Raw genomic sequence first — 16,592 nt, 5'->3', positions numbered from 1 at the left:
CGGCCATTCAAGGGCAATCAGGGATGAGCAAGAAACACTGGCCCAGCTAGTGATGCCCACACCCCATGAATGAACGGAAAAAGAAACTAGCTGCTCTTGAATGATAATGGGCAATCTTTCTCGAGCCATTGCAGTCCATGAGGTGCAGCATCCCATGGTGCTGTTTGGTAGGGAGTTCCAGGGTTGACAATGAAGGAAGGCTGTGGAATGTTCTGCAACTTGGAGTAAAACGTGGTGTTGATGGTTTTTCCATCAGTTTGTGCCATTATCTTTGAGGAGGTCTCAGGTTTGGGAAAAGCTGTGAAAGAAGAAACTATGAGATGCTGCAAAGCATCCTGTAGATAATGTAAATTGCTGCTTCAGTAAGTAGATGCTGAAGGGTTTTTTTTAATTCAACGGGTACAATATCAATGACGAGGACTTCTTTGTCTTGGATGATGTTGGCGTTCTTGAGTACCCGTTGAATTAAAAAAAACCCTTCAGCATCTACTTACTGAAGCAGCAATTTACATTATCTACAGGATGCTTTGCAGCATCTCATAGTTTCTTCTTTCACAGCTTTTCCCAAACCTGAGACCTCCTCAAAGATAATGGCACAAACTGATGGAAAAACCATCAACACCACGTTTTACTCCAAGTTGCAGAACATTCCACAGCCTTCCTTCATTGTCAACCCTGGAACTCCCTACCAAACAGCACCATGGGATGCTGCACCTCATGGACTGCAATGGCTCGAGAAAGATTGCCCATTATCATTCAAGAGCAGCTAGTTTCTTTTTCCGTTCATTCATGGGGTGTGGGCATCACTAGCTGGGCCAGTTGTTGGTGCTGCATCCATCCAGACAAATAGATACACTCCCGATTTATGACCTGTGGATGGTGCAAAGCTTTTAAGGAGTCCAAAGGTGTGTCACTCACCACAAAATGCCCAACCTCTGACCTGTTTCCGCAGCCACAGTATTTATTGTGAGGTGACATGGTGGCACAATGGTTAGCACCGCTGTCTCATAGCACCAGGGACCCAAGTTCTATTCCCAGCTTGGCTCACTGTCTGTGCGGAGTTTGCACATGCTCCCATGTCTGTGTGTGTTTCCTCCAGGTGCTCTGGTTTCCTCCTACAATCTGAAAGACGTGCTGGTTAGGGGTGGATTGGCCATGCTAAATTCTCCCTCAGTGTAGCTAAACAGGCTTTGGAGTGTGGCAACTAGGGAATTTTCACAGTAACTTCATTGCAGTGTTAATGTAAACCTACCTGTTGCACTAAAAAAAATTGGCTGATTTAGTTTGATTTCTATGGAGGCCGTTAATGATGGGGGATTTGATGATAGTAATACCATTGAATATCACAAGGAATGATAGTATCTTATTTTTAGGAGATGATTATTTCCTGAAACATGTGTGGTGCAAATGTTATATGCTATTTAACAGCCTAATATTGCCCAAGTCTCGTTGTATGCAGTAAGGCACTGTTTCATTAGCTAAGGAATTGTAAATAGAACTGATTGAAATGTGCTGTCACCAGTGATTAGGCCTGTCCTAGCCTTCCTTATGGAAGACAGGCCATTGATGAAGCAGTTTAAAAAAATTAGGGAGAGGATATTGTTGTGAGAAAATCCTGCAATGATGTCCAGGGCTGAGGTGCTTGGTCTCCAATCTCCAAAACTAATCTTCATGTGTGCAAGTTGTGACACAAGCCACTGATGAGTTTTTCCACAATCCCCTTGACTTCAGTTTTTCTCTGATCCCTTGGTGTGGCAAATCTAAATTACAGGACATTTTTGGCTGTGAGCTTAATGTCACTAAGACTGGACTGAATCTATACAAACTTATTTCTCACTCACATCTTCCGTGCCTCATTATTTGTAAAACTAAAAATACAAATTACTGCCTCATACTTCTAATATTTGCTTAAAAATATTTGCTTAAATAATTCATGTTTATATATAAATACATTATTTCTTAAAATACAAAATGGTTCTGTTTTGAAAAATGACGTCCTTCTTGAACTCTTGACAGATCAGTTATGGATCATCAGCAGAAACGCTCAGTGACAAGACAACGTTTGCATCATTTTTACGGACTGTTCCAAATGACAATCATCAGACTTTAGCCATGGTTAAACTTCTTGAGAGCTTCAACTGGAACTGGATCGGAATCATTGCTAGTGATGATGCATACGGGCAGGCTGGACTAAAAAGTTTAATTTCACATGCTCAAAGGCTCAATATATGTGTTGATTTTCAGGAACTGATTCCAATTTACGACAATGAAGAGCATGATGTTAAAATCAACGCAACCGCTGAAAAGATTATGAAATCAACTGCAAACGTTATGATCGCATTTGTAAGATCGTCAGATATCTTCAAATTGTTCACTATATTGATTCAACAAAATGTAACTAAAACATGGATTGCCAGTGATGCCTGGTCCAATGCTAGGCATGTTGCCAGCATAAATCATATTGAAAAGATTGGAACTATTTTGGGCTTTACATTCGAAAGTGGAACAATTCCAAACTTTAAAGACTACATTACAAAGTTGGAGATGCATCCCCAAGGTGCTAACAAGCTAATGAAAGACTACATAGGTTTTCTAAATAAAAGTGATACAAATAAACCAAATCGGAATGATTCAAACTCACAACAAAACAAACCTCAGACATTTGACCAAACAATTCAACCCACTACCTATGGTGTATACTTAGCCATCAATGCTATAGTTGGTGCTCTTCAGAGGATATTCAATTGTACTCAAAAAAACTGCAGCCTAAATTTTAATTTCCCACCATGGAAGGTAAACAAATGTCAAAATTTATTCTGTATTATGTAAGCATTTCCAGAGTCTAAACAGCCTAGGTCCCTCCCTGATTCCACACCTGCATCTTCCCAAGATTAGATTTTTCCAATCCTTTTATAACCAGCACTCCATCTCTACCAGGTTAGGTTGATTGGCCATGCTAAAATTGTCCCTTAGTGTCCTGAGATGCAAGGTTAGAGGGATTAGTGGATAAATATGGGTGTAGGGATTGTGGCCATTGCAGGCTCGATGGGCCTAATGGCCTCTTTCTGCACTATGATTCTACCACTTAGAACCTCCAACTCATCTAGAACTTTACAACTTATTTTTCTTATTCCAAACAAAATCTTGTATGCTGTGTCCTCATCTTTAAATTCATCCAGAATCCTCACTCATTCCAACCCCTGCAATGTCCTCCATATCTAAATTCACAAATTTTTTGCATTTGATCCATTCCATATCCTCTCTCCATCAAATCTTACCATTAGTGACATAGCTACCAGACACATCACTCCTTCACCTTCAAAACTCCAGAAAACTTGACACTTCAGAGGTCATTTAAACTTTAACTGCCATGCAGCAAACAAGCATTAGCAAACCACTGACTTGTTTTTGCACCCCACCTGTTTTTCTTTTTCATGCTAACCAGATGACGGAGTCACTATTGTCAGATCTTTGTTAGATGATAAGGTTACAATTTTCTCATTTCCTGGCTTTTCTTTCCTAACGTCTTTTCCGTTTTTTATGCAAAAGCTTCCAACTGGCTCAGAAGTAGATAACACTCAGCTGTGGGAACACTAAGGTCAGTATCCAAGTGGGAAAGAAATGCAGGAGACATCCTTCTGCAGAGAAAAACCTCATACTTCATAAAAATAAAACTTAAGCTCACTCATCTTCATTGCCCTAATGAGTACTATATCTACTACTATATATCCTATACATGGAGAATGATAATTCCTTGAAATGCTTCCTAGCAACCCTCTCTTTTCCAAAGTTAGTTGAGATATCCACTTGCATATGAAACACACTTACTTGCTCTTTGGAAGTGATTGTCCTTTGAAGGTCCCTCCTTGTTACCTAAAGTGATAAAGAAAGGAAAACAAAACACCACCAAATAAAACTCTTGGCAGTCATAATACCTCGCCCTAATAATCCATAGTCTCAATTCCGTCAGACACCATGCCATTGTTATAAAGACTGTATCACACTGCCCAAGCCCCACTCTACCTGAAGACATTTACTATTGTACAAAGCTTCATATTCTGAAAACAAAGTATTTCTGCTTTGTGTACTCAACATATTTCCGTACAAATATTCAATAATTGAAGAATGTTCTATTTTCAGTTGTTAAATGAATTGAAGAACGTGAACTTTAAGACAGAAGATGGAAAATTTGAGTTTGACAGTTCAGGAGATTCCTCAAATGGATATGACATAATCACATGGACAATGGTGGAAGGTTCAATACAATTTGTCAAAGTTGGTAACTACAGTGTGATGAATCGAATGATAAGTATCGACAATAACTTCAGGAACAAAGCAAAGGTGATCTATTCAAAACACTTCAGAAATGGGTGTAGTTGTTTTCCATTTTAAAATATCTGATATAATAAAATTTGTATTTGGATTTCAGAACCAATCAAGGAAGAGTATGTTGGGGATGATTGAGGAGTTGGCTGTAGGATGGAAAGAGAAAACTAGATAATCTTATTATATTGTGTGTAAGGATGTGAGAGTGAGTGTATGTGAATATGAGAGAGGAGCATGAGCATGGTAGAGAGATAGGTGTGAGTGTGTGTGTTAATATGAAACAGAGACATGAGCGTCTGTGTGCAAAAGTGAGACTGGGACATGTGTGTGTGTGTGTGAATGTGAGAGAGACGTGTGTGTGAATGTGAGACTGAGCCATTAGCATGTGCATGAAAGAGAGATCAAAACGCGTGTGTGTGAAAGTGAGACCAAGACTTCAGTGATTGTGTGAATGTGAGACAGAGATGCAAGTGTGTGTGTATGAGTGTGAGACAAGGAAGCAAGTGTGTGTGTGAAGGAGAGATGGATGCATGTGTTCAATATTAGAGTCAGCTTTCCAGCATCATTCCTCCCATTAAAAATGGTAAAGGATAAGACTTAAATATTTTAAATGACCAGACTAATATATGCATAGAAATAGCAAGAAAAGCCTCGCTTACATTTCATTTCTGTGTTTGCACCTATTTTGCAGCATAAAAGCGCCATCGATTTTATGAAAATACTTGGAGTTCCCCAATGCTCTTGATATGTCGGAAGGGTTCTGTGGCTCAAAGTTTGGGAAACTCTGGTTTGCAGTATTGGTCTTCTTATTTAAGAAACGCTGTAACTGCATTTTAAGCACTTAAGAGAAAGATAACTAAACTAATTCCAGGAATGGACGGGTCGTCTGACGAGAAAAGTTCGAAGAGGCTAGATTTGTATCCACTAGAGTTTAGAAAAGTAAAAGGCAACTTGATCAAAATCTTTAAGGTCTTGAGAGCATTAGCAGGGTGGATGTGGAGAGGATGTTTCCTCTTATCAGAGAATATAAAACCAGGAGTCACTGTTTAAAAACAAGGGGATCACGTGGTTATGACAGAGATGGGGAGAATTTTTTTCTCGCAGAGGATTAAGATCTCTGGATCTCTTCCCCAAAGGCACTGGAAATAGAGTCTTTGAACATTTTTAAGACAGAGATAGATAGATTCTTGATTAGCAAGGGAATGAAAAAGGTAGGCAGGAATGTGAGGTTAAAGTTACAATCAGATCAGCCATGACCTTACTGAATAATGGAGCAGGCTTGAGGGGCCAAATGGCATACTCCTGCACCTAATTTTTATGCTCCTATGGTCATTGACTGGCACTTATGTGGTACTTGTGTATTTAATTCCTTATAACTCTCATCGCTCCCTTCTTTCTATAATCCACCATCTTTTAAAACTCAACATTTATATTGCATAATTTCCATCTTCTGTCTTCACTTTGTTAAAACAATGTAATATCCTGAACTTTGGAGCTTGATGTGTTACTTATGTTTCTCAATTGTAAAACAAATTCACTACTGGATCACTATGAATTAGAAGTAGGGCTATTCCTTCCCATTACATGAAATGCATTTTGCATTTGTTAATGTATTTCATAAAATGGGCAAAAACATTATCTACAATATGAACATGTGATGGTTCGCTGTTGGCACCAATCAGATATCCCGCCAGGCACCAAAAATCAACCACGTTATTGGGGATCTAATGATAGGACATGAAAAATGACAATTTGAAATAAACTGTACATAAATTTGCAACATTCAAATTTTGGATTCTCAAACATTGCAAAATTAAGGAAGGAAATAGAAATAAAGCAATAAGGAATTAATAACTTTAAAAGTCCAGAAGGTTGAATGGTGCCACAATGAATGAAATGTGTTGCTAATCATCAGTTACAAAGTTTTATTACCCCAGGAAATAAACAAGTTAACAACTTACATAGTGTGAATCATATCCATGGTACAGTGTAACAAGTTAAGTGATCCATACTCTCTAATAACTTTGTTAAGCCTGCGACTAATCTATGTAAAATAATTCTATGGTACAAGCTGTTTGAAGCTTTTCTGCTATTTTGATAGATGTACATTCCTTTTTCTCTCTGTATGCGAGTTCCAACAGTTTATAGTTCAGCCTAGTTCTTGAGCCATTAAGATTTTTAGGTATTTAAGTTAAAGTTTATTTATTAGTCACAAATAAGGTTTATATTAACACTGCAATGAAGTTACTGTGAAATTCTCCTAATTGCCACACTTCAGCGCCTGTTCAGCACCTAACAAGCACATATTTCAGACTGTGGGAGGAAACCAGAGCACCTGGAGGAAACCCACACAAACATGTGCAAACTCCACATAGACAGTGACCCAAGCTGGAAATGGAACACGGGTCCCTGGCACTGTGAGGTAGCAGTGCTAACCACTGTGCCACCATGCCACCCTCTTAGTTTTAATTCAGTTTGCTGGAGAAACAAAAAGATAAAGATAGGGTATTACTGACAGCCTCCCCCATGTTTTCTATCCATTCCATCCCAACAATATGTTCTAAGCAACAGTAATGTTCTCATTTATATTAAGAACAAAATGGCCTGGATTTTGCAACCAGCATTCTCACAGACAGCAAATAAAATGCAGTGATTATCCTTTACTCTGAATGAAATTTTCAACAGTGAAATAAATAATTGAAAAGTGCATGTGGGATTAAGGTAGAAACTGAACTAACATAAACAACTAAGAAATCTGTGAAAATGTGTTTTTTTTTGTCATAGTGGAGAAACTTGGCATTACATAAATATGAAATCAGGTTTCAGTGCCAATGAAGGTTTTCAGCATTAATTATGAAGTTAGTGCACCATTTAAAACCCAGTTACATTTCACTCAAGAAAGTGTAAATTCTTCAAATGATTTACATCAAAACGAATAGCGTAAAATGACAAATTTCCATCAATTCTATTTGATTGCAGGATGTATGGACTTCAATGGTGTACCTCATAGGGGAGTTCAGAATCAATGACTGCAACTTCTAGACTTCTGCGTTTAACTGTTCACATGCTACAGCACAGAATTTGCTATCAGTTTCACAGGAGTAATAAGGCAAATACTGAGTTTCAATATCATTACCAAGACAAAAATCCCAGTTAATTTCTCAAACATACAAATTTGATGGTCTATGGGCTGATTCTACAAGCTTGGTTGAACTTATTTCACATAGATTTGCTGACTGTTAAAAGGTTTCAATCTACTTGCTTAAGAGTGATTGAAATACTGATGACATAATTAAAATTAGACTTTTCCCATCCACTGCATAATCCTGTCCCCCTCTATTTCTGTACCACGGCTTCTTACTGTTTTTCAGTACCTTTACTGGTCTCTAGGCTGGTTGCTGTATCAGCTTGAGGTGGTAGCTTAAAGAAATACACTATCAACACAATTTTCTGTTACTCATGCATTTTCTTGCTGTGTTCCTCCTAGCATGTATTCTCTAATTGCTCACGAACCTGTAGAGCTGGGGAAGTGAAGACTGCATTATCTGAAAATCCCTGTTGTTTTGACTGTAGCCTCTGCTCAGCGGGATTTTACTCTGAAAAAAATAGTAAGTATCAAATATGAGATGGTAGGGAGAAAATCCAGCAGAATTCATTATGTATATGAAGACATGTGCAAACCATGGACTGAGATTGGAGTTTCAGTTTATAATGTTATTTCTAACATTCAATACCTGCTGTCAATTACAATGCTATATCTAATCATGGTCACAAAATTGTCATAAATCGTAAGAGTAAAAACTGAATTAGTTAGAACTCCTAAAGGTAAAGTTCAGCTTAAAAAGTTTTAAAGTTTATTTTCAGTGCCTCAAACCCGGGTCCCTGGTGCTGTGAGGCAGCAATGCTAACCACTGTGCCACTATGCTACCCAGGAATCTATCATTGATATCCATTACCTGTACATACATCTATATATATACAATATGTATGTATATATATAATATAAACTTAACCAGTGAGCCAGAAGTTATGCTGTTTTAAAAAGGAACATGAGGATGTGGAGGTGTTGTAAGGATGCATGCTGCATTAATTGGATATGGAAAGAAGTTTGTGGGAGATCTCCAAGGTACAGTGAATTTATTTGTTTTAACTGATTTTGAAAAAGAATAGGGCAAAACTTACAAAGTGTCAAGGCCGGATGGTCTGTGAATGGATGTTCTTCCCTCAAAGAAAACTAAAGGTTATAGGCTCAGAACGCTATAAACTGCCCCCTTATTGAGATTTCAGGCAACAACTTGCAAAGCCACAAGTCATTTCAGTGGGACAGAGGAAATCCTGCTGCATAGATAAGTTTGATTTTTTCTTACAATTCTTTTCATCTTGTTACAAAATGTATCACCAGTACTAGGTATATCACCTTTGAGGCAGCTTAACATAATGGCTGAAATGATTTTCAAAAAAAAGTATTTGAATTAATTCAACTTCCACACGAAGTTCGACAATTTCAGATCGCAACTTCTGCCTCCATATTAATTTATGTTTTTTACATTTTGTTTTTAGATGGTGGCTGTTGATAATTCTACATCTAATTTACAATTCCACTAAACCCATCATTTGTTTCTTTATTTGACCCTTTTCCATCTATTTTTGCCTCACACCCTGTTACAGACCTTGCCTTTTGTTCTATCCCCTCCTCCTCCCTCTTCCTTGCTTCTCTACTTGCTTTAAATTGTCACATCTCAAATGTTTTACAGTTCTAATGAACAGTCACCTGAACTGTTGGTGGGGGTGGAGAGGGTGAGGTGAAAGAAGTGGTGTGGGGAAGGTCGTGGCCTCCAAAGGATGATCACCAAGGTCATCTCAGAAAACAGGATGTGGCAGACAGCAGGGCAACTGCACCTCAGCTGTGGATTCTGGGGATACACCCAAGATGATGCAGCAGGGTTAGGAAAGTTAAGACATTATAGCTGCACAGTATGGGCACAGGTGTTGTTAGTCACCTGTACATAGAGAACACTTGTGTAAGTATGTGAATACCTTTGTAACGTATTGAACCTAAGTTCTTGCACCTTCTTTATGCCTCCCTGCTCACATTCCATAACTCCATAACCCACTGCATACACAACAGCGAATATTTAACACATCAAGGTCGGATGGTGAAATACTGCTCTATCTCCATCTCGCATCGGTGAGGATGTCAGCTCATTGGTTCGCTTCCGTTCACACTGTGGGGGACACTATCATGCCAGTTTCACCCGAGCAACAGGAGTCTTCCCTCAATTGTCAAGCTCACCATTAAACCGAGTCATTGAGAAAAGTCTGATCACAGCACAATGATCCCAGCTGCTGGACCCTTGTGAGAGTTGTTACTCTAGCACACAGATCCTCAGGGGCACTTCTAACTAAGAAGGAGCCTGCGTCAGGGGAGCTGAATCTGTCTGTGCATCCATCACCCTGATATTATTCTGGTCACAGGGAAGCTGTGAGCTGCTTTCAGCCAGACAGGTGTCAGACATTCACGATTGTTTTCTCATGGGCAATGCTTTATCCTCACTGCAAGTCATCATCCTCCTCCTGCAATTGATAAGGGTAACCTCTCCCTTCCCAAGATAGGAGCAATTTCAAATTTGGGTTAGTGCTGCCATCAATCAGTGTGGAAGAGTTATTCCCCATGGTGGGACTTCAGTGCCCATCCTAGATCTGGTCAACTGTGAAGCGGGAGGTTTTCAGAGCTCCTGAGCTCTCGACCCCATTCTGACCCCTCATCATCACCTGGCAGCCTTCCTCTGCCTCCTCCAGGGGTTACCCCTTGGCACCTTGCACGACACCCTCCTCATCACAGATGTGTCAATTGTTCATCTTCTCCTCTGCCAGCTCTTTGCCCAGTTGCAGCACTAGGGTGTGGAGGTCACACCAAACAACAATGGATGAAACCCTCTGGAGGGGAAGCTGTATTTGAGGGGTCCACTGCCTAGTCCAGGCACCAGAGTCACATCTTCAGCATCCCAATCATTGCTCAACCGAGGTGCAAGTAGCAGCATGAGCTTCATTATGGCAGGTCTCTGCCACACTCTGTCACTTAACCCTGTACCCTGTCCGAATGTCAATTCTACAGTGATGTGCTCTTTATTGTTCCAAGCTCCCTTTAACAGCAGCTTCTTACAGGGAATACAGGGTTTGTGAATGCACCCTGTACTTTGCTTGAATATTTATATCCTTCATTGGGTTCAATATGTCATTAAATAATTTTACAGATTTTCTTATTCTCTGTGCACAAGCTGTTAGGGGTGCATTTTATGGTATAGTAGGCTTTGATGGTCAGCCTTTTAATTGATCACAGCTTTGCATCCTTCAAGTAATCTTGAAGTCACGGAGTTCTCTTAAACAGATGTTTATAATTTAAGCGATAGCGAGGACTCTGGAAAGTCATAGGTCATTGTGTGTAACTAGCCAGGGTACAGAATTCAAATATACACAAGCATTTAAAGTTTCAAATTCAATTACAAGTAATTACCATTTACCAATCAAGATATAGGAGTTACCTCTATCCATTCACAGCTATTGATTAAGGTTTCATTATGTATAAGATACAAATATCAAAACCAATCACAACAATTGCACACCTGCTTACTTACAATATTCAATCAACCTGAAGACGGCATCATGTTAGCTGACTTAATTAACCATTGTTACAAGTTATGACATGATGTCCCAGTTTGTTTGTGGATATCACGTCCTCCTCCCAAAGCTAGGTGTCTGATTTAATGAATTCTCTTTGACTAAAGACATTTATCTGTGTCGACTTTATAAAGACCTCTAGTTTTTCTCATAGCAGCTTATGTGATTTTTAAACCTGTTTGATTATTAACCTTTTCACAGAATGCATTCAAATACTGAAGCACTTCCAGTGAGGCTTCACCCTGGTAAAACAAACTCATAAAACTAGCCTGATTTCATCAAAATATTTTGTTGCAGAATTCCACTTCACCTCATTTAATGTTGTGTTTTAATATTCTTTCCCAACAGATTCCAATAAGTGTAAGAAGTGCCCAGAAGATCAGTGGTCTGAGAATGGAAGTTCAATGTGCCAGAATAAAACTATAGAGTTTCTTCTATGGAGGGATGCTATTTCTGTTGTGTTAATCATAATTGTTATTTTAGGAATATTCATTATATGTGCACTAATCATATTGTTCACAAAATATCGGAGTACTCCAGCCATGAAAACTGCTGGAGGTTGGATGTGCTACATAATGCTGCTCTCACTTGGAATAGGTTTTGTCAGTGTCCTTTTTTTTATTGGAGAGCCATTGGATTGGACTTGTACCATACGGCAACCACTGTTTGGTATAAGCTTTACACTTTGTGTTTCCTGTGTTTTGGTGAAATCTTATCGAATTATCCTCGCATTTAGTTTTAATCCAAACATCCACAAAAGACTGAAGAACATCTATAAACCAGTGCCCATTATAATTGTTACCACAGGAATTCAAGTGGTCATTTGCTCAATCTGGTTATCTTTGAGTGCTCCAAAATCTATACAAAATAGAGATCGCCCCAAAGTCATTTTGTTGCTATGCCATGAAGGTTCCTATACAGCATTTACTGTAATGTTAGGATACATTGCTTTTCTCGCATGCGTCTGCTTTATCCTTGCTTTTAAAGGAAGAAAGGCCCCAGAAATGTTTAATGAGGCAAAATTCATCACATTTAGCATGCTGGTTTATTTGATTGTCTGGATTTCTTTTGGTGTCGTGTACGTTAACATTGAAGTTAGCAGCAAATATTTTCCAGTAACTGAATCAATTGCAATCTTAGCGTCAGTGTACAGCATTTTATGTTGCCATTTCTTTCCAGCCTGCTATGTAATTTGTTTCAAGAGAGAAAGTAATGTTGAGTCAAATTATTTGATACACGCAAGAGAACATTTCAAACAGAAAGGAAAGTTTGTATGTCCAGTTATCAACAGCAATACTGAGAACAATACTGTGGGACAGCCATCCAGCATGATTGAAGTAAGGGCAGATCTTGAATTTGAACAGCAAGCTAATCAGAGAGCTAATCACACAGACCAGATTAAAAATGACCAGAGTCAAACACTTGAATCAAACTGCCTGAGAAAAAGACATAAAAGCTGGTAAATATTTCTGCTATAGAATAACTTAACTTATATAGTTAACGTAACAATATATATTGTTAATGTAACAGTATATAATGTTAATGCAACTCAACTTAATGTATATAGTTAACTTATTCCTTGGCTGTAATTCTCTGGAAACAAAGGTGCTGCCACCACATGAAAATCAGAGTGTTTCCCATCAGCTCTGACGGTACCTCCCAAGTGGGATTCACCCACCTAAAGCAGGCAAAAATATGCATAACAGAAGGCACACCGGCCAGCCTGCCTTCACCAAGATCGGGGCGCTCTCTAAAAAGAACCCCCTCCCCACCATCATGGAAAAAGTGCCCCCCCTTCCCCCGCTCATGAACACGGGACCCTACAGTCCCCTCACGTTGCTGTTTGTGCCTGTGGCAAACACGAGTGCAAAAACCTAGCTTAAGAAATCGGCTCAATCCCCAAAAATGGGGAGTTGTTTAAAATTATAGATTGGTGATGTTGGAGAGTTGACTCAAATGAGATATAGAATCATAGAATCCCTACAGTGCAGAAGGAAGCCATTCAGCCCATCGAGCCTGCACCAACAACAAATCCTACCCAGGTCCTATCCTCGTATTTACCCTACTAATCCTCTTGACACGAAGGATCAATTTAACATGGCCAATCTACCTAACCCTTGTGAGGAGCTTGTGTTACACCCAATTTTGATGATAATGAGAGTTTCCAGAACAATGACGTAGGCCGTCGCTTAAGCTGCATCCATTGGAATGCTTCAACCTGACCCATTTAACTGAAAAGGGGAGAGCACTGAGAGATCAGCTTTATTAGTGGGCTTTTAGATTGCAGCTTTTACAGAAATCTATCATTGATTTATAGTGACAGTGAATGAAATGGAGTTTCTTTAATCCTGTGCCCAGAAAAAAAGTCATTATGTATTATAATTTCTAAATACTAAAAAAAGTGGTTATTTAAGATCTACATTTAGAAGTTTATTTTACTTTGCTCAAAAAAGATACAAAAGCATTTTTAACCATTTTAGCATTATGCTAATTTAGGCATATATGGCAGAAAACTATAGTTAATATTGTTTTAATAAGTTTTAAATAAACTATTTAATTTTCAGCATAATTTTTCTGATGTTCATAATCAAATGCTCATAATTTTAAATTTAAAAATAAAGGGGGCAATTCTTCCAAAAAAAAGTGTCAAATTTGCATAAAAACTGGAATAAAACCGGCTTTTTTTTCCAGCACGAGTTTCAAGATAAAGCTCTCACACTCTGTGCAGTGCAGAGTGCACCAGCATGAATCCCATTGAAAATCAGTGGGCACAGCCTATGCCTGCTGGAGAGGCTGGCAGCATAATGCTGAGCAGGCTACTGCGAATGCACGGATCTGTCAGCACCAAGATCGACACAAGCGCTGTTGCCTGTACTGCCGCCTCCCGATCACTGGCCAACTTGATTGCTGGTCAGACCCGCAGCGCCCCCCCCACCCCGGATGTTTCTGGGCCAGCCTCATCTCCCCCCCATACCTCCAGCCCCGCAGCCCTGAAGTCCTGATCCACCACCACTTGAAATCCCAATGCCTGGATCATTGGCCTGCCTCCGTCACTCAGCCTGAATACAGAATGGCAGCAGGAACCCCCCCCCACCTCACTGATTGCCCCCAGAAACCCCCCATTAGGCCCTGTCCCCTTGGCACTGTCCAATGCCTAGTGAGCATTGCCACTGGGCACTTGAACCTCTTGAAGGCCTTAATTGCCTTTTCTTCACTCCAGCAGGGTCTGGCCATTAGCTCCCCACAAGTGGGGAGCTATAATAAACCCCACTGGAGTGAACCACTCTTGGTGGGAGGTGGGGGATGCTGGCGGGCCCAGAGATTTCAGTTCCTGACCCACTAATGATGCCTGAAATATATGGTAATGAAGATTACCATAACTTTTGTAGCTCTGCGCTGATTTCTGGTCATGATGTGGGTATGCCGGCGTTGGACTGGCGTAAACACAGTAAAAAGTCTGACAACACCAGGTTTTAGTCCAACCGATTTATTTGATAATAGACTCACAAGCTTTCGGGGTTAGCCCCTTCGTCAGGTGAATGGAGAGTTCTGGCCTCAGACAGAGCATATAAAGCACAGACAGTTTAGAGATTACTGATTAGAATGCGAATCCTTACACCTAACCTGCTGTTCAAGACCTGAAGTGGCTGACAATGTGAGTGGAAGGAGCACTGATCACAGTTTAAAGAGATGTATATTGTCTCCAGACAGTACAGTAAGTGAGGTTTTGCAAACCCAGGCAAGTCACGGGGGTTACAGGTAGTGGAGACAATACACATCTCTTTAAACTGTGATCAGTGCTCCTTCCACTCACATTATCAGCCACTTCAGGTCTTGAACAGCAGGTTAGGTGTAAGGATTCGCATTCTAATCAGTAATCTCTAAACTGTCTGTGCTTTATATGCTCTGTCTGAGGCCAGAACTCTCCATTCACCTGACGAAGGGGCTAACCCCGAAAGCTTGTGAGTATATTATCAAATAAATAGGTTGGACTAAAACCTGGTGTTGTCAGACTTTTTACTGATTTCTGGTGCCAGAACTCCGGCTACCGGGGACTCACGGAGGCCATGGCGTCCAGCAGGAAGCCTGCAAAGCGGCCTCTGCTCGAGACTCCCAGTCCACTGCACTACAGAACAGAGCAGCAGGATGGGAGAATTGCCCCCAAAATAATTGATGGTGTATATCCCATTTCATAATCAATAGTTTTAAGTACATATGTAAAAATTTTGCATTTCTTAATCGTTCATGTATTTGTATGGCACGCGAGTTGTCTGTGACAGCCATGATGTTTATGATTTCTTAAATAAAGGAACTTTGTTTTTTCAGTATGCCTGTACTATTCAGAGCTATAATGTGATGAAACATTTTTACTGAAATTAAATGAAGTGAAAGCCAATTTATCAGCAATTCTCCACGGTTTGATTTCAATGTGTCATAAAAAAGAAAGTCAGATGGACTTGAAAGGTTAACTTTGTTTTTCTCTTCACAAATGCTGCCAGACCTGCTGAGTTTTCCCAGCACTCTGTTTTTCTTTCATATGTCAGGCATCCACAGTATTTAGCTCGCATTATGTTCTAAACACCAAACTGATTACTAATGCCATTTGGGGAAGGAAATCTGCTGAGCTTACTTGAAACAGCCAATATGTTACTTCATCCTCATGCCAACTTGGTAACTCTTAACTGTCCTGTGAAGTGATCTAACAAGAAGCTTCAGTGTATCAAACCACTACAAAGAATAAGAAATGGATGGACTCTTAGTTATGACAAAGGCGTCAGATTCTGACCTGACAAAGGGGAATCCAACTCATTTGACCTGATAACATTTTCCTCACTGCTATCTGAGGGCTAGATCCAACGTTAGCAGAGCTGTCCACTGGCTCATCGAGCAAAAGCCAGATTTAGTCATACTTACTGAATCATGCCATTGAGCCAACATCACCATCCCTGGTTATGTATTCTCCTCCCTTAAGCCGTGTTGGCGAAGGGAGAACATTTATCAAGGACATCAAGACAACTCAGTGCTGACCTTCCAGAATTGCCATGATGTCTTTTTTCTACACTAAAACATGCTGGTGGGTCTTCAGTTTAATCTCTCATTTGAAAATTGCCCTTCTGACAATCCAGCCCCCAATACTGCATTGTTAGCTGAGATTATGTGGTACATATGTATCAAACACTATGGAGGCAGTCAGAAACTGTGAATTTCATTTATTCTTTGTTCTTTGATGGGATGTTGGCACCACTGGCAAAGCCCATCCCTACTTGTTCCTGATGATGGTGATGGTGAATCACCTACTTGAAACACTGCAATCCATCTGGTGTAAGTACACCAACATTGCTGTTAAAATGGGAATTCTATGATTTGGTTGCAGTGAGCGTGAAGGAATGGCAATATAATTTCAAGATGTGGAGATGCCGGCATTGGACCGGGGTAAAACAGAAAGAAATCTTATAACACCAGCTTAAAGTCCAATAGGTTTATTTGTAACAAACGCCCCAAGCTTTCAGAACACACTGTTCTTTCGTCAGGTGGATGGGAGTTCTGATCACAAATAGGGCAGAAAGATACAAATTCAATTTACATGC

General features: G+C 39.9%; 1 protein-coding gene across 2 annotated transcripts in view; it reads left to right on the top strand.

Annotated features, from left to right (window-relative positions):
- Nucleotides 1-14,406, top strand: part of LOC145345031 (G-protein coupled receptor family C group 6 member A-like) — a 178,147-nt gene extending 163,741 nt beyond the window's left edge. For both annotated transcript variants that reach the window (XM_080192556.1, XM_080192555.1), the window contains 4 exons: nucleotides 2,017-2,793; nucleotides 4,141-4,341; nucleotides 7,814-7,934; nucleotides 11,353-14,406. In XM_080192556.1, coding sequence (XP_080048682.1) covers nucleotides 2,017-2,793; nucleotides 4,141-4,341; nucleotides 7,814-7,934; nucleotides 11,353-12,467 — 2,214 coding nt within the window. In that variant the 3' untranslated portion in view covers nucleotides 12,468-14,406. The remainder of the gene's footprint in view (nucleotides 1-2,016; nucleotides 2,794-4,140; nucleotides 4,342-7,813; nucleotides 7,935-11,352) is intronic.
- The last annotated feature ends 2,186 nt before the right edge of the window (nucleotides 14,407-16,592 follow it).

Source organism: Carcharhinus amblyrhynchos, chromosome 7 (genome assembly GCF_965287045.1).
Source record: "Carcharhinus amblyrhynchos chromosome 7, sCarAmb.v2.hapA, whole genome shotgun sequence".
Lineage (NCBI taxonomy): Eukaryota > Metazoa > Chordata > Chondrichthyes > Carcharhiniformes > Carcharhinidae > Carcharhinus > Carcharhinus amblyrhynchos.
This window is presented reverse-complemented; position numbering and strand designations above follow the sequence as displayed.